Source organism: Megascapheus bottae, chromosome 6, assembly GCF_031878675.1.
Source record: "Megascapheus bottae isolate mThoBot1 chromosome 6, mThoBot2.hap1, whole genome shotgun sequence".
NCBI lineage: Eukaryota > Metazoa > Chordata > Mammalia > Rodentia > Geomyidae > Megascapheus > Megascapheus bottae.
In genome coordinates this window covers 60,855,771-60,874,738 of record NC_143514.1, presented here as the reverse complement: position 1 = coordinate 60,874,738, position 18,968 = coordinate 60,855,771, and the positions used below count along the sequence as shown (strand labels likewise).

At 42.9% G+C, this 18,968-nt stretch overlaps 1 protein-coding gene across 2 annotated transcripts in view; it reads right to left on the bottom strand.

Annotated features, from left to right (window-relative positions):
* Mtf1 (metal regulatory transcription factor 1) overlaps positions 1-18,573 on the bottom strand; it is a 51,851-nt gene extending 33,278 nt beyond the window's left edge. For both annotated transcript variants that reach the window (XM_090335186.1, XM_090335187.1), the window contains exons 1-2: positions 18,461-18,573; positions 16,295-16,747 (exon numbers count right to left, since the gene is read on the bottom strand). In XM_090335186.1, coding sequence (XP_090191312.1) covers positions 16,295-16,696 — 402 coding nt within the window. In that variant the 5' untranslated portion in view covers positions 16,697-16,747; positions 18,461-18,573. The remainder of the gene's footprint in view (positions 1-16,294; positions 16,748-18,460) is intronic.
* Between the last annotated feature and the right edge of the window lie 395 nt (positions 18,574-18,968).

Genomic DNA, 18,968 nt, shown 5'->3' with positions numbered 1-18,968 from the left:
AAAGGAATTTCATTCTTAAAATGCTACTGCAGTTGGTAACTGCCTAGCAGTTAAGTAACTGCAACAAATAGTTATCTTTTTTACCTCGTTGCCCTGCTCTATCTGAGTTTATGTACATGGCCAAGTCAAACTTCTGTTACATATTTCTGCCCAAGGGCTAGTGTCCCACTTGTACTTATTCCCACTCCAAACTAGAACAGGCATCCTTATAGGATCTCATGGCTTCCATCTTCTCTATCTGAAGCTTCTATATCAATAGATTTACCTAACTGTATCAAAACATTTAGAAAAACTTTCTGTGCTATGTACAGAACTTCCCTCCATTATTTCCTAAATAATACAGTATAACAACTCTAGCACTTGCACAGTGTTAGGTAACTTTAAAAATCTACAGATGATTTAAAGTATATAGAAGAATGTACATAGGTTGTATGTGAACACTACCCTTTTAGAGCAATAGGGAGGGAAAAAAAATTAAAGAGATCCAAATAGGGAAGAAGGAAGTCAAATTATCCCTACTTGCTGATGATATGCCCTTATACCTAACAGTCCATGGACTCCACAAAAAAAATTCTACATCTGATAAATACCTCCAGAAATGTAGCACAATATAAAAATCATCACTTAAAAACTACTAGTCTTGGGCCGGGGAGTTTGGCCTAGTGGTAGAGTGCTTGCCTAGCATGCACGAAGACCCAGGTTCGATTCCTGAGTACCACATACATAGAAAAAAGCTGGAAGTGGTGCTGAAGCTCAAGTGGTAGAACTCTAGCCTTGAGAAAGTCCAAGGACAGTGCTCAGGCCCTGAGCTCAAGCCCAGGACTGGCAAAAAAAAACCAAAAAACAAAAAACAAAAAAAACTACTAGTCTTAATTACAAAGCAAACTGAGTTTGTATTTATTTCCTGGAATGTTAAGAGCTAATTTGGAGGACAGAAACCCTTGCTACACTTAAGTACAATATAAAAGTTAACGTAAAGTCCTTAACTTAAAAAACAGTAGTCTTTTGAAATAGATGAATTGTTTATGTGCCTTTGAAAAAAGTTGATTATGATAAAATGTGTGGTTAGTTGATTACAATTTAGGGCTAACACGAGGATATGTGGATCTTGAGGATTTGGCTTCTTGAGTTTTCTTTAAGTACTTTTATACTGTATTTTGAATATTCTGAGGTTTTTCTTGTTTCATGTTAAAATTTCTTTAGTGTTCTGTAAGGGCTTTCGTGGGAGTGACTTATTTTATCTGGTGATTTTAATTAATTGAAATATTGTTCTTGTTTACTACAAGTATGGGGGGGAAAAAACTACTAGTCTTAGCTGGGTGCGGTGGCTCACACCTGTAATCCTAATTACTCAGGAGGCTCAGATCTGAGGATCAAGGTTCAAAGCCAGCACGGGAACTAAAGAACATGAGACTTTTTTTTGTTTTGGCAGGGGAGGGGTGGTCATAGGGCTTGAACTGGGCCTGGTGCTGGGCCTGGGCATTGTTCCTACTCCTGGAGCCACAACTCCACTCCCCCTTTTCTAGAGAATAATTGAAAATAAGAGTCTCTCATTCTATATATCCTGGGCTGGCTTTGAACCGGATCCTCATATCCTCCTGAGTAGCTAGGATTACAGGTGTGAGCCACCATGCCCAGCTAGAGACTTGTTGTTCATGGGGCTTGAACTCAGGACCTGGGCACTGTCCCTGAGCTTTTCTGGTCAAGGCTAGCACCCTATTACTTTGAGCCACAAGTCTACTTCTGTTTTTTTTGTTTTTTTTTGGTTTTTTTTTGGGGGGGAAGGTGTTAAATGAAGATTAGAGTCTCAAAGACTTTCCTGCCCGGGTTGGCCTTGAAACAGGATCCTAAGATTTCAGCCTCCTGAGTAGCTAGGATTATAAACAGCACTCAGTAATCCATGAGATTTTTATCACCCATAAATGTACTCAAGTGGTCGTAGTGCTAGCCTTGGGCCCAAAGAAGCTCAGGGACACTGCCCAGCCCCTCAGTACATACCCCAAAACTGGAAGAGGGAGGGGGAAAAGACTAGTCTTGAGCAGACTCAAAACCCAAAAGATTCAAAAGCAATGAAATAGCAGGGCACCAGTATCTCACACCTATTATCCTAGCTTCTCAGGAGGCCCCCCGCAAAACTGAACAGCTTAAAGAATAATCTAGTGAATAGGCAATCAAATCAAACAGTTCTTAGAAGAAATATAAACAGCTCTTAGAGACATTAAGGAAATATAAGTCGAAACCACACTACAATTCCACATTACCCCAGTCAGAAAGGAAGCCATCAAAAAACAAACAAACAAACAAATAAATAAATAAATAAGGCTGGGCACTGGTGTCTCACATCTATAATCCTAGCTATTTAGGAGGCTGATATCTGAGACTCAATTCAAAACCAGCCTGGCCAGGAGAGTTGGTGAGACTCTTTTTTTTTTTTGCCAGTCCTGGGCTTGAGCTCAGGGCCTGAGCACTGTCCTTGGACTTTCTCAAGGTTAGAGCTCTACCACTTGAGCCTCAGCTCCACTTCTGGCTTTTTTTCTATGTATGTAGTACTGAGGAATCGAAACCTAGTCTCCGTGCATGCTAGGCAAGTACTCTACAAACTCCTGGCCCCATCAGTGAGACTCTTATCTCCAATTAACCACCAGAAAATTGGAAGTGGTGCTGTGGCTTAAAGTTACAGTGCACAAGCCTTGAGAGGAAGAACTCAGAGATAGGGCCAGGAGTTTGGCCTAGTAGTAGAGTGCTTGCTAGCATGCATGAAGATCTGGGTTCAATTCCTCGGTACCACATACATAGAAAAAAGCTGGAAGTGGTGGTGAGGATCAAGCGGTAAAGCAGCTCTAGCCTTGAGAAAACCCAAGGACAGTGCTATAAGCTCAAGCCCAGGACTGACCAAAAAAAAAAAAAAAAAAAGAACTCAGAAATAGTGCCCAAGACAACAACCACATCCCCTCCCCCCCAAAAAAAAGAAAAAAGAAAAAAAGGAAAGGAAACCAAACAAGGCCGGGAGGTACTTATGACTCTAGCCTAGCACCACTGTGCAAGTATCCAACAGTATATACATCAATATACAAGGAAGATTCTTTTCTATAACAATGTCCACTTACAACCAAATTGTGAAATCAACCAAGGTGCCCAACAATAGATGAATGAATAAACAAAAAAAAGATATGGTACATATATACATATAAGACCACAGAGCCATAAAAATATGAAATCAATTCATCTGTAGGAGATAAGCCAAGTCCATAAGGCCAAATGTGGAAACTAGACTTAAAAGACACACAGCCACAAAGACAGGACCAGGCTTAACTGATTCATTGACAACGCAACCCTGGAAACTGGACTATGGAGAAATTGGTGCTCCATCCACATTTCTTTTTTTTTTTTTTTCCTTTTTGGCTGGTTCCAAGGCATGAACTCCAGGCCTCACACTCTCACTTAGCTTTCCTGCTCACAACTGGTATTCGGTACTCTACCACTTGAGTCACACACCACCAACCAGCATGGCATCTTGGTGGTTATTTGGATTTCTTTTCTTTTTTTCTTTTTTTTTGCCAGTCCCGAGGCTTGAATTCGGGGCCTGGGCTCTGTCCCTGAGTCTCTCTGTGCTTTTAAGTCTAGTGCTCTAAGAACACTTGATTCACAGTGGCACTCGTGGCTTTTTCTGTTTGTGTGGTACTGAGGAATCTAACCCAGAGCTTCAAGCATGTTAGGAAAGCTCTCTACCACTAAGCCACATGGAGTCTTTCCTGTCTGACTATCTCAGTCTTCTGAGTATCTAAGATTAAGTGGTATGAACCACTTACACCCAGATCCTTTCTTACCTTCTTCTTTCTTTTCAGGACCAGGGCACTATCCTTGGGCTTCCTCAAGTCTAGAAATCTACCACTTGAGCCACTTTTTGGCTTTTTTTGTGTATTATGGTATTAAGGGACTCGAACCCTGGTCTGTATATGCTAGGCAAGCACTCTACCACTAGGTCATGTTCCTGGCCTCCATTCACATTTTTTCAAATGAAGAAACTTCATCTGAAGGAAATACAAATGCAAAGAGCCATTCGGTGTCTTTCAGAATTCTTTTAAAAATAGCACCAAACTTCAGAAAAAAGGGAAACCTAAACTTCTTCGAGCTGAATCAGAACAGGAAGTTACAAAACCATCAATACAGTAGCTCAGTGGCAAAGTGCTTGCCTAGCAAGTGCAATATCCTGGGTTCGATCCCCAGTACCAAAAAAAGAAGGAGGAGGAGGAGAGGGGGGAGGGGGGGAAGGAGGAGGAGACCCACCAGGATTCAATGCTAAGGAAGTACTGACAAGGATTACAAAGGTTAAGAAATAAGAAATGATTTCAAGGAGGATGAACAACTAGGTAAATGGAGCAGAGATGACAGATCAAGTATTTCTTAGTTTTAAAAGTTGGGTGTGGTGAGACAGGCTTGCAATCTTGTACTCAGAAGGTGAGGCAGAAGGATCACAAATTCAAAGCCAGTGAGTTTGAAATCAGTCTGGGCTATTGGGCTTCAAAATACTGTCTAAAACAAAAAACATATTTCTCAGGTCTAGCTGTCCTAGCTTGGTCAGGTTACTGCAAGTATGGGGCAGTGGCAGAAGCGTAAAGAATTAAGTGCCAATTACACTTTCAAGAAAATTTAAGAGACTAAGTATCGAAAGTTAGGAGAAGACACAGGCTAAGAAAATATTTGTATTTAAAGCAGGGGTAGACAGTTACCTCTCAAAAGTATCCCTGAATAAGCTAAATAAATAATCTTTCACTTCATCTGAAGGAAATACAAATGCAAAGAGCCATTTAGTATCTTTCAGAATTCTTTTAAAAATAGCACCAAAGTTCAGTAAAAAGGGAAACCTAAACTTCTTCAAGCTGAATCAGAACAGGAAATTACAAAACCATCAATGCAGTTTTTCCTGATTACACACAGGAGGCATTACAACACTGGAGACTTTTTTTGTGTGTGGGTTGTGGGGCTTGAACTGGCTGGGACACTGTCCCTGAACTCTTCAGCTCAAGGCTACCTCACCCTAATCATGGGCCTGGCGTTGTCCCAGAACTCTTCAGCTCAAGGCTATTACCCTACCCAGGGGCCAAGCCCTACTTCTCCTTTTCTAGAGGCTAATTGGAGATAAGAGTCTCAGGTCCTTTTGTGCCTGAGCTGGCTTTGAACCTTGATCCTCAGATCTCAGCCTCCAGAGTAGCTAGGATTGCAGGCACCTCGCCAGCTAACTCTGGAGACTTTTTAAAGCTGAAGTTGAACATAGACGTATCAAAACTCAGGCTCTAAGAATATTATTTTGTGCTAGGGAATTAAAAACAAAACCTTACTCCTAAGAGACTCAGAATCATGAAAGTCAAACAGACAGGAACAAGGTGGTTTTGGAAGCTGAACTGATAAGACTGTTAGGCACACTAGGCAAAGAATGTAACTTAAGACGGGGTGACTAAGGGAATCCAGAGGTGACACCCAAACGGAACCCAAAGACTGCAGGGAGGGGTGACACATAATTACTTTACTTATCAAAATGTTATCTATACAGTGAATATAAAGTTGCTGAAGACTCCACAGGATATGAAGAAAACTTGTTTTCTAAGACAGCTTGAAACTCAACAAAAACATTATCTTTCCAGCTCTGCCTCAGACAGCTGTTCTTAAGCTCACTGAGTGCTAGGAGAGCACAATTAGGTCCACAAAGGATAGAGCTATGCTACTAGTGGGTAGGAAGCATGAGCCTCCAGAGACTTGGTATTGAGTTGAAAAATGTTCTTAATCTGGGTACCAGTGGCCCACGCCTGCAATTCTACTACTTAGCTACTCAAGAGGCTGAGATCTGAGGATGGCAGTTTACAGCCAGCCCAGGCACAAAAGTTCATGAGACTCTTATTGCAATTAACCACTAGAAAACCAGAAGTGGCGCTTTGGCTCAAGTGGTAGAGTGCCAGCCTTGAGCTGAAGAGCTCAGGGACAGAGCTTATGCCCAGAGTTCAAGCCCCATAATTCGCCTCCCCGCCAAAAAAAGTATTCCCAGCAGCTCTAATATAAGAGGAATATTTAACAAAGATGATTGCCCTGTGAAATCAACAGAACCAGCAAGAGAAAAATAGGGGAAATAAACAATAGTGAGAAATTTAAATAGTGGAACTTCAAAAGAAAAAAAAGCTTAAAAAAATTGCTGGGGGCCAGGAGTCTGGCCTAGTGGTAGAGTTGCTTGCCTAGCATGCATGAAGACCCGGGTTCAATTCCTCAGTACCATATACATAGAAAAAGCTCGAAGTGGTGCTGAGGCTCAAGTGGTAGAGCTCTAGCCTTGAGAAAGTCCAAGAACAGTGCTCAGGCCCTGAGCTCAAGCCCAGGACTGACAAAAAAAAAAAATTTGCTGGGTGCTGCTGGCTTATGATGTAATAATCCTAACTCCTGAATAGGCTGAGATCTAAGAATCACTATTCAAAGGTAGCAGGAAAGTTCATGAGACTTTTATCTCCAATTACCCACCAAAAGAAAACAACAACAGCAAAAAACAACCTAGAAGTGGAGCTATGGTTTAAGTGGCAGAGTGCTAGTAGCATCCTTGAGTAAAAGAAGTTCAGAGACAGCACCCAGGCCCAGATCTCAAGCCTCAGGACTGGCACACAATCCCCTTCCCGGAGAGAGGGAGGAAGGAGGGAAGACATGAGAGAGAGAGAGAGAGAGAGAGAGAGAGAGAGAGAGAGAGAGAGAGAGAGAGAGAGAGAGAGAGAGAGAGAGAAACAGACAACAGAGAAACAAAGAAGACTAAGAAGGCTACATTGAACAAATATTTGCTGTCCTCTATTCAGTAAGGAAAGGCCATCTGGACAGATGAATGCTGACTATTAGGCTAACGGACCAGTCCTTCCTCCCCATCACCAATCATTTCCTTGCCCTCCTCCATGCAGAACCGTCCCCTCATACTGACACTGAGCTCATTTCTTCATCCCCAAATGGGCAACCACACTGCCTGAAGCAGAAATGTAAGAGCTCTGAACTGACCCCATTTTTTTTTCAATAGCACCTGCATACCAGCTATGAGAGCTGAGTTCATGCCCTCATCATCCTTTCCATAGTTCATCCCCTTCCAAGGCCATGTTTATGCCATCTATTGCCCCTTCATTTCTCAGCTCTGTTCATGAGATCTATTGATCTCAGTATCTGACTCTGCAGTGTTTGAGAAAGTAGTTTCAAACATGAGGCATAGACTTTGGCCTTTAGAAAGTCCTCACCTCACTCTATGACTGGGTGTTTCTCCACAATCCAGGAATTTTTTTTAATCTTTGCAATATCTATTTTATAAGATTATGAAAGTGAAATATAAAATTATGTCTAAAATCCCAGGGGTCAAGCAGGGTGGGGTATGTCTATAATCCCAGGTAGAAGTAAAGTGTAGCTAGGAGGTTCAAAGTTTGAGGCTGGCCCTGGGCAAAAGGCCTGAGATCTTATCTACGAAAAAAACTAAAGTAAAAGGGGCTAGGGGAAAGGTTCCAATGCTATGGAACCTTCAACTTTAAAATAACCCACCAGAAAAGCCCACCATAGTAACTAGTACACGGCAGCTACTCAACAGATGCTCATGGTCTCATCCTCACCACCTCTCTCCCAGCAAAACAGAAGCCTTCCCTCTTTAGCTATAAGAGCCCTCAGCATTGCCTGGTGCCCCAAATGTCCACTGTAAAGGGGCTAAAGAAGTCAAAGTTAGCCAAGGATGAGACTGAAACACTACCCATCATGTTGCAGTAACCTCTGCAGGGACTTACACATATTCTCATTTTAAAACAGCTTTTAAAAGTTATAGCAGGGCACTGGTAGCTCACACCTATAATTCTAAACTCCTTAGAAGGCTAATATCTGAGGATCATGGTTTAAAGCCAGCCCTGGCAGGTAAGTCCAAGAGATTTATTTCCAATGAAACCAACAGTCAAAAGTGGATCTGTGAGCTGGGTGACGTGGCTCACACCTGTAATCCTAGCTACTCAGGAAGCTGAGATCTGAGGATCAAGGTTCAAAGCCAGCCTGGGCACTAAAGAACGTGAGACTTTTATCTCCAATTAACTACTAGAAAATGGGTTGTGGCTCAAGGGTATGGTGGTATCCTTGAGCTGAAGAGCACAGGGACAATGCCTAGGCCTAGAGTTCAAGCCCCATGACCCCCCCCCCCAAAAAAAAGGCAGAGCTGTGGTTCATGAGCAAAAAATCTCAGGGCCTAAGCCCTGAGTTCAAGCTCCAGGCCTGGCACACTGGCATGCATGCATGCACATATAGGCATACATACACAGACATACACAGTTACAGAAGGTGGTTCACACTCCACAGTAGTGTTACTACAATGGTTCAGCTAATTAGGGGGGCTGGCAAGTTTTCCATGGACTATCCTAGAGCTCAAACACAATTTACCACCTTATCTCAATAAGAAAATGCTTCCCAAAAGTTCTTAACAAAAAATGTTTCAACACTGTAAACTATTCTTAAGCTGAAAGTTATCCCTGTACCTCCTGTGAGCATCACAGAAGTCTGTGGGGAAGAGAAACCAAGTGTATACCCACTGAACTACCACAATGAACCAGACTTTATGCTACATGTTTTATGCTTATATTGCTGTCCATTGTTTTATGCACTAATCCCATTTATACTTCACAGAATGCAATGGAATATTTTAAAATTTACAAAAGAAGAAACAGAACAGCTTGCTTAAGGCCAGACTGCTAGTATATATCAGAACAAAGATGGACCTCGGTTGAAAACATCCTCCAGAGAGGTATTTTGAAAATAAATTTGATTCAAAGAAGAGAGAAGTCAAGTTTTTTCTCCAGTACTTCAAAATAACAAAATCTGGGGGTTAGAATAGTGGCTCAGTTGGTGAAGTATCAGTCAATGAGTGAAAGCACCAGGTGCCAAGTTTCAGTCCTGGCCTTGGACAACAACACCACAAATTAGCAATACCTAATACCTAATTGGTTGTAGTTTATGTAAAAACATAAAATATAAATTCAAGACCTACAATTGCTACACCATCAAGTTTGAAAATCAGTATAAACGTAAAACCAAACTTGTCTCCTTCCCAGGTCAGCAGCCTGGGTGATGGAAATACTGATGATCAAGTATTATGCACATGTAGGGGATGCTGACAAAGTGGCATGGTCTGGTAAGAGGGAAAAAAAGGTGCTCTGGATCCTTACAGACTCTCATCCACAGAGATTCCAAGCTCTGGGGGCAGGGACTGTGTTGTACTTCTTGATATTTGACAAAAGTAGATGAGTCAAATCTTCGCTAGGTAGGAAATGGGGTGAATGGAATGAATTCTTAACACTAGACTTCCAAGAAGAGATGTCTGGCTATCCTCATTCTGAATGGCAATGTCGTGGGGGTTAAGAAGGGGCCTATGAAGAAATATAATCACAGTAAGCAAAAAATGGAAGGTGGGTGGTTCTCCTCAGGGAAAGACAAACATGTGAGTTCTCTGCCAGAGGGGTTTACATTGAGCAGTAAGATTGTAATGCGCCTTCCTAAGTAAAAGACATGTTGGAGTCCAGATTTTCCCATGAGTCTGTGTGTGTTTGTGTGTGTGTGTGTGTGTGTGTGTGTGTGTGTGTGTGTGTGTACGCGTACATCACATCCTCAGCACCATCACTCCCCTTTTCCCAAGACAGGTCTTTTTATATATCGCAGGTTTAAATTCGATTCTCCTGCCTTAGCATCCTGAGTGTTGGGATTACAAGCACATACTACCACATCAGCTTCTTCTTCCCTCTTATTTTTTTTTTTTTTTTTTTTTTTTTGCCAGTCCTGGGCTTGAGCTCAGGGCCTGAGCACTGTCCTTGGACTTTCTCAAGGCTAGAGCTCTACCCCTTGAGCCTCAGCACCACTTCTGGCTTTTTTCTATGTATGTGGTACCGAGGAATTGAACCCGCGTCTTCGTGCATGCTAGGCAAGCGCACTCAACCACTAAGCCAAACTCCCGGCCTCTTCCCTCTTATTTTTATATTTAAAATGTGTCAGGCTGAAAAAGAAATCTCAGGCTGTGGGAATAGTCTGTAAAGTGCCTGCCTAGAATCGGAAGTCTTGAGGTCCATCCAATGCAAAAACAGACAAATAAAAGGATGAAGAAGGAAAACGGAGAAACAAGAAGGAAGAGGAGGAAGGGAAGGAAAGACAGTATCTACTATTACTACAATAGAATGTCACTGAGTGCATATTCCATCTATCGTGGGTTTCAAGGTAATAGAGGACAGCCTAATTCACAGAGTATTACTGCTTCCTGATAAAGGAAACTTTATCCTAAACAATACTTTGAGGCATTACGGTAAACATATGTGACATAGGATTCCTGAGTTTTATCATACATCCTGGCCAACCATTTAGCAGAAAAGTGGCACAGTTAGCAAACCACATAGGACACATTATGTTTGGCAATGTTCAGACAGAGGTCGATGAAGAGGTAACTAGACAGTCCTGGCAGGTCTTTTAGGAGGGCACGGTTGCAAGAAACTTTGAAGCTAGGCAAGGTGGCTCACATCTGTAATCCTAAATACTACGGAGGCTGAGATCTGAGGATCCTGGTTCAAAGACAGCCTGGGCACAAAAGATGGAGAGACTCTTATCTCCAATTAATCACTAGAAAGTAGGAAGTGGGGCTGTGGCTCTAGGGGAAGGGCAGTAGCCTTGAGCTGAAGAGCTCAGGGACAGCTCTCAAGCCCAGAGTTCAAGCCCCCTGATCCACCCCACCCCACCCCCCAAAAAAAGAAAATGAAACTTTGAGAAAATATGTACTATATTAACAGACTAAATGAACAGCTACTTAGAAATGAGCAAATGTTAAGAATGCTTTGCTTTGAGCTGGGTGCCAGTGGCTCACACCTATAATCCATCCTCAGGGGGATCAGATCTAAGGATCAAGGTTTGAAGCCAGTCCAGGCAGGAAAGTCTGTGAGACTCTTATCTCCAAGTAACCGCTAAAAAGGCTCAAATGGATCTGTGACTGAAGGCACTAGCCTTATTTAAAAAACAAAACAAAACAAAAAGTTATTTAAATAAGGCTATTTAAGAATAGCCTTATTTCAAAATAAGTTTAAAAATGCTTTTGAGCAGAATAACAATATTTTGATTAGAAATCCAAGTACACAGCTGTAAAAAAGCAAATATTAGATTCTGAAATGTGAAATTAAGAGTCAGATTTGACCCCTAGTCCCACAGTACCTGTGACAAGGATCTGGTTGGTTTACTTTTGCACAAGACAAGCATATTGAAAAAAAAATGAAGCAATCAGTAAGCTACACACTGAAGGAAACAATGGAACAACCAAAAGCAAACAGGAAAATCAGGCTAAAATCTGACTCAGAAATAAGCTGCTTAGGAAGCCAAGAAGACTACATCTCAAACACTTGGATTTCTCAAATAGCACTTGTGCTTGGAAGAAAAATAGCTTGGAAAAAATAGGGGGAAACAAGGATAGATTAAGAGATTGTGAAGTTGTTATCCATCAAAAACATTGGCCTCTTCAAGCCAATTAAATGGATGCAAATACCAAAATAAAATCAGTGTGAAATGAAAAAATAAGGGTAAGATGGTGCTTTAGGAAGGTAAATCTCCTGAATGTCTGGATAGTGAGTAAGATGTTCACATACTGAAGACACTGCTGCTGCTGCACCCTCAGCCCTCATCCACCTCGCCCTACTAATCTCAAGATTTGATTATAAAATCTTCCAGAGATCTCATGGGAAAAATTTAAAAAGAGTTGAGATATATCCACACTAGACTAAGGAAAATCTTGTTCAGCACAATTATCAATGACCAAAGATGTGAGTGGCAAATCAGGTTTGCCAACAAAGTAAACCAATTTGCACACCATACAATGTGGGAAAGTAACAGTCAATGTCACTAGTTTCATAATCATTCCTTCACCCTTCCTGCCTAAGTCAGCATTTCCCAAAATGTGTTCCATTTAATTCTTGGAAATCAGAACTGAAAAATGGTTTCCTAAGTTTATACATCTGGAAAATTCTTTATTTTCTCCCTTCTTAGCTATTAGTACATCAAAGGCTCCGAGAAATAAACTTCTGTTTTGGCTTAATGTTTCTCAAACATTTGCTAATGAAACTCTCACATAGTAATCATTAACTGAAGACAGTCAAAAGTTAGAACTTCAATCAAACTTGCTATGCCAAAAAAAGAAAGGTGCTAAGCTTCCACTGCCTGGTCAGTCTCCTTCCAAACCTAGGGGGGAAAAGTCACAAAAACAAAAACACAAAAACGAAAACATCAAGTATGGGCACTTTCTGCCTGTCCCTCATTCCCAACCAGTCTTCCTCATTCAAGTGGCTTCAGCTACCAGTGCTCCATTGAAGGCCTTCTTTGTAGCATGTGAAGGACAGCCACACAACTGGCAGAGCTCAGTGGCTTCCCTCTGGCTCAATCCCTCCACAGGGCCACACAAGAACAAGAATACTTCTTCACACTCTTCCCTCAACTTCCAGAATAAGGCATTCCATCTCTAACAATGGTGATCGTCTCTGGTTCCTCTTTCTTCCTCTAGCCCTTAACCTCTCAGACCAACTCTTAATTCTTCTGCCTTAAACAAATGGCTTGCAGTTTAATTGCAACCCCTTGCTGTATCTGCAATCCTAATCCTAATTTGTTTCCTTGACTTCAGGCCCTCATTTCCAATGAGCTTTCCGTTGTACTTGTTATCTTTTCTCCAAGGACTATACATTCAATACACGCCAGCCAACTTCATCAATTTCTCCACCAAACTTTCTGTTCTTCCTGTCTTGATTCTTGTTAATGGAATCAATATTTAAGGGAGGGTGGACAGTAGAGTTAGCTGCTTCCCTATCAGCATAAGTACCCATCAGACCAGTCCCTTCACTGCTGACCTCTTCACCAGTTCCATCAATCAGCTGTACTAAAACACAGCAGAAATCAAGACACTTTGGAAAAACAAAAATGGATGAATCTTTTTAATTCACATGACTCGAACCTTGGAATCACACCCAACTCACAGCTCTATTATTCAATCTCCAATAATATACCAAGTTCCTGAGGTCTCTATAAAAGCTCCTTTCCTCCATCAGACTTAAATAAAATTTCAAGCCAACACTCCAAATGTCTTCTAAGTAACACTGCCTGCAAGCTACTATCACTGCTAGGACACTCTTTCCAATGTGCTAGTCTAACCACACGGCTCCTAGGCTCACAAACTCCCACCCAATGGTTTCCCACTATTTCTGGAATGCAGTACAAACCTTAGCAAGCTATCACTGCCTTGCCTTCTAGGTTTGTATCTTTGCTATGTCCCATCCTTATCTCCTACTACTCTGTTCTAGTCCAAGGGTCACAATATAGCCAAATCTAGCTACCTTCTTGTTTTTGTGAATAAAGTTTTGTCAGCCACGCTCACACACCACTATCTTTTTGTCTTGTTTTATTGTAGTGCTACAGATCCAAACTAGAGAGCCTTGCATGCTAGGCAAGTGCTCTACCACAGAGCATTATCTCCACCCCACTAGAACATTATGACTGCATTGATGCTACAGTGGAAAAACTGAGTAGTTACAACAGAGATCACAGAGCCTAGAATACTATTTAGCCTTTTACAAAAACAAAAGAACAAAAACCCACACCTCTGTTCTAACAGGATTAATAGGCGACTCTCTAACATGGCTGGTGTTTGATATCATTTCTTAGTGTCTGCTGTCCCCACCTCTCAGAAGAATGTGTTTCTGCTTCTGATGTTAAGTTAGTTTCTGTGTTCCCAATACAGAATTTGCACCGGTCCACATCAATGTCATACGGATATTTCTACTTCTATAAACTGTCATAATCATCTGCATCTCCATTTTCACAGAGTATAAAAGCAACTTGCTTTATATAAGTTTATAGAATTGAGACAATCCCATATGAGCTCATGCATTGGCTGAAATCAACAAGGTAATATTTAATAGGAAGATATTCTTTCTGTTACTGGTATTAGGCTCGAATTTAGGGCTCAGGCTCTCAATTGGCTTTTTTGTAGGGCTGGTACTCTACCACTTGAGCCATACCTCCAGTTCCAGCTGTGAGTTAACTGGAGATAACAGTCTCTCAGATTTGTTGGCATAGTCTGGCTTTGAACTATGATCCTCAGATCTCGACCTCCCGAGTAGCTAGGATTACAGTCATGAGCCATCAACACCTGGCTAGGAAGGTATCCTTAAGGCTAACATATGACTCTATTTAATTGAATAAGACTTGACAGCTGTACTCATGACGTTAACATAGAGCAGTTTCTCAGTTCCAGCCAGCACTGTTAACATCTGGGGCCACCTAACTGCTAAAGGGAGTTTCCTGTGCATGTAAAATGTTCAGTAGCATCTTCAGTCTCTATCCACTATATTCCTGTAGCAACTCCCTTGTGTGACAACCAAAAATGTCTCCAGACATTACTAAATATCTTCTGAGGGAAAAAAATTACCTCCAGTTGAAAACCACCATTCTGGAGGTTTCCAAGTTCAAGCTGATAGAAAGATGATATTGCTAATAAAACAGATTACACAGCAATTGTAGTACAGTGTCCAGATTAAAAGATAAAGCCATGGTTAGTACTTCTGATTCATATTTGTGAGATTGTACTCAACTCTAAATTCGAAAGGGACTTTGGAAAACTGGAATTCATTCAGTTAAAGGTGATCAGGCCAACAGAACACTGAAGGAAAATATCCTAAGAAGGGTATTTAATTAAATAGAAGTGGTCAAATAAAAGAGAACTTAGAATATTTAAGAAGCAAATTATGGAACTGTTAGTGGGACAGAACCAGAAATAGAGAGCTGTGCTTGCAGGAGGCAGATTTGGGTCTATATAAATAAAAGCTTTCTAACAATCAGAGTGAGCCAACATATTTATTAGGTTGAGCTGTGAACAGCCGTGTTCTAGTTCTTTTGGAAATGTTCAAGCACGGATCAATGATGTCAAACAGGTTGTAGAGAGAGATTCCTGCACATGATGGTAAATAGTACAAGCTGATCGCTCTAAGGTTTTTCTAGTTCTGAGATTTAAATGCTAGAAAAGAAAAAGCCAAGCCGGGTGCAGTGGCTCACACTGTAATCCTAGCTACTCAGAGGGCTGAGATCAAAGCCAGCCCAGGCACTAAAGTCCTTCAGTCTCTTATCTCCAATTAACCACTAGAAGTTGGGCTGCGGCTCGAGAGGTAGGACGACAGCCTCAAGCTGAAGAGCTCAGGGACAGCACCCAGGCCCAGAGCTTAAGCCCCAAAAACAATGAAAGAAGGAAGGAAGGAAGGAAGGAAGGAAGGAAGGAAGGGAGGGAGGGAGGGAGGGAGGGAGGGAGGGAGGGAAAAAGCCAAATGTCAAGCGTAAGCATGTAATTCCAAGACCTTAATAATGGCTATATAGGTTTCCATTGGGTGTTAAAAAATAATCTAGCAACTCAGGAAGCTGAGATTTATAGGAGGATTGATGTTAAAAGCCAGTCCCAGAAGACAAGTTGATGAAACTCTGTAAAAATGACCAGCAAAAGTAGAGCTGGATGTATGGCTCAATTGGTAGAGCACCAACTGTGAGCAAACACAAGGAGTAAGCTAAAGGCTCTGAGTTCAAACCCCTGGGATTTTTTTTTTCCCTTAAATAATTTATCCTATTTCTGCTTGGTAACTTCTTATATTTAGTCCCCAGCACTAGAACAACTAGTGACCTACTTTCCCCAATAATTCCTAGATTATGTTCACCACTACCTCTAACCATGTCTTCTATTGCACTAGTACAATTTGTAAATTGCTTTAGTCACATGACCTAAATATGACAACTTATTTCAGATAACTTATTCATTTGCTATCTCTTGCCTGAATTATAAACTCTAGCCTTTATAATTCACTAAACACTAATAAAACATATTCCAGAACATACTCATCTCCCAAATAAACCATTTACATACAACCCAGAGATAAGTCAAATCTAGTTATTTTAGTATCAGACAACTCAAGTTTAATTATTTCAGCATCATAAACATGAACTTACTTCAATGTAATTTATATTTTATTCATGATACGGGGAGAAAAATTTGAGATATTACAAATTAGTATTTATAAATTACAACATGGCCATACAATCCAAAGTTCTAGTAAGCAGTCACCATAAAACACAAAGTACATGTGTTGTTAACAGGCAAAAATCACAGCTGGCTGTAAGCCCAGGACTCCCTAACTCCCCAGTTAAAACTGCTGGCAAGTGTTGGATAGTTACCCAAAAGCCTAACTAGGCCCTCACTCGTCAATTTACTTACTTCTTTGCGTTTCGTTTCTGGACATTCCGACTGCAGAGTAAGGGTTGCACCTTCGATATTTCTTGGCATGGGTGTGGAACCAGGGTTTATAGTCAAATGAATCTGATCTGGTGAGATAATGTGTTGCACGTAACCCTGGGACATTGCTTCCTGGTCTATTAGGAAGCCCTCTTCACCCCCTACTAGAAAAGGCAAGTGTTCTCCACACTGTCCATCGTCATCTTCATCCTCCAAAGTGCCAGGGTCCTGCTCAATAAGAACAGTGGTCCTATCATAAACAGTTCCAGAAGAGGAAGGCACCAGTCCATTTTCATCCACAAACCTGAGCATCTTGTCATCAGGGGTCAGGTCATCTTCCTCCGCCTTAAAGAAGATGATGTCATCTGGACTGTGTTCTCCCATGGTTCAATCGTGCTCAGCTCAGTTGTGAGAAATGAAAATGTAATGATCTTTCTGCAATAGACAAAGTCAGAATTAGTGACACACCTCAAGACCCACTGACCTCAGCGCTCATTTTCACCCTTATTTAAAGAGCAAGTCAAAGCAAATGACAAATTATCTTCATTGGAAATATTTCTTTCTTTTCTTCTTTTTGTGGGTCATGGGGCTTGAACTTGGCCTGGGCGCTGTCCCTGAGTTCCTCAACTCAAGGCTACCACCCTACCCTTGAGCCCAACCCCACTTCCCATTTTCTAGAGGTTAATTGGAGGTAAGAATCTCAAGTCCTTTTGTGCCCGGGCTGACTTTGAACTATGATCCTCAGATCTCAGCCTCCTGAGTAGCTAGGATTACAGGTGTGAGCCACTGCACCCGGCTTCACTGGAAATATTTCTAACTTTGATACAATCGAGTCATTTTAAGGGAGAAACAATACATTTCTTTCAAAAATTGTAGGAATAAGTAGTTCATAAGACCTTTTAAAAATGTGCCAGACTGTCAACCACTTTGAAGATTGTGCAAAATACTTGAAGAGGGGTTATGTTGCAAACTGAAATGAGGATGCTTCAAGGATGCTTTCAAATATCCCCTACACCATGAGACATACACAGTCACTTGTAGTCTATGGTGGAAGGACGAAGTTTTTGGATACAGTGTCTGCTCCTTATTTACTTGGGTACCTTTTCTGTACCTCATTTTTCTTACATGGATGCTGAGACTAGTCATTCCTGTTCTGTCAGAAATTGTTAGGAAGAATAAAGGAGAAAATGTATGTAAAACAAAATGCCTGACAAACAACAGAACTAACTTGAGTTTCTCCCCTCTTTCCTAGAACAGACATTTTTGTTTTGGGTAGAAGAGCTAATCCCCTAATAAGAAAACATCTAATGAAAATCACCTTGTCTCCTTAAATAATATGGTATGGACCACAAGCTATGGTGTGCTTTCTGTCCTTAGCAAATGTCTGGAGTATAGACACTGGGAGCTCAGGAAATGTCAGCTAAATGAATGACCAACAGACAAGCAGATACACTCTCTTGAGGAAAACACCAACTTTGAGGCTTTCATGGTCTGGACTAATGATTCTACCAACGGTGAGTTTGCCGGACAGCACAGAGACTTTATAAACAACCCGTGTGTCACTTTTAGTTTGCCGCCTGGCTCATCGGCGCCTTCTCTTCGGCCAGGGGTTGGAATGTGAGAACACTGACGTTGCGAGGCGGCCAGACACAGAAGTCGTTCTGTTACCAGAGACAGGTCAAGGGATCTAAGCCGGGAGGAGCACGCCCGGTCCCTCGCTCTGCTTATGCAATCCCAAGGCGCACATTCGGAGGAGGGGAGAGGCGTGAGGGACCGTGGGGCCCCGGGGAGACCAACTTCGCGGAACAGACCACACCAAGTCGGAGGGGGACCCAGGAGTGCGAGCCAAGCCCCCCAGAGAGACTGAGGTAAGGACAGCCCCTAGTCCGGGACCACAGGGCAACACTGGAGACAAGTGGGGGGGGAGGGGGGCACGCCACCGGACTGGCGAGCTGGGGCAGGGTCCGGGTCTCCATGGAAACAGGGAAGGGGGGCTGGATGCCCATCCCCATGGAAACGGAGGAGGGGTGGGGTCCCTACGGAGAGAGGAACGAGGTCTCCGCGGGGAAACGCGTCTGGAGGGAGCCCCGGTCCCGCGCCCCGCCCCCAGAAGTCCGAGCCCAAGCCGAGTCTAGTTTCGCCTTTTACCTCCGCGGCTCCCGGCAACGGCGGCGGCGGCGGCGGCGGCGGCGGCAGCGGCGGCGGCGGTGGCGGCGGCGGCGGCAGCAGCTTCTCCCCTCCCCAGCGGCACCATGATTGCCCCCACCTTTCCCCGACGTCACTTCCGCTTCCTCTTTCCGGAGGAAGGAGAGGACAGCAGCGTGATTCTCCCCGGAGCTTCTGATTGGTGCTCCCGTCTGGGGGCCGAGAGCACGCCGCCAATGGGCGAGCGGGCGGGGCGGGGCGGGGCGGCGGCGGCGCGGGAGCGGGCGCTCCGCTGGCGCGGGCAAGGGTCCCGAGCGTTAACGCGCGGTTCCCGGCGCCCGGTAGCGGCGGCGGCATCCTCAGCCACTGGTGCGAAATACTCTGGGCTCAGTTTGCACACGTGTAGCACCCCCGCCCCGGGGGTGCCTGGCTCGGACCCATCCTACCGCGCCAGCGCCGCCCTGCCACCCAGCCAAGTTCACTTGGCCGGAAAAGGAAAAGTGGACCGTGG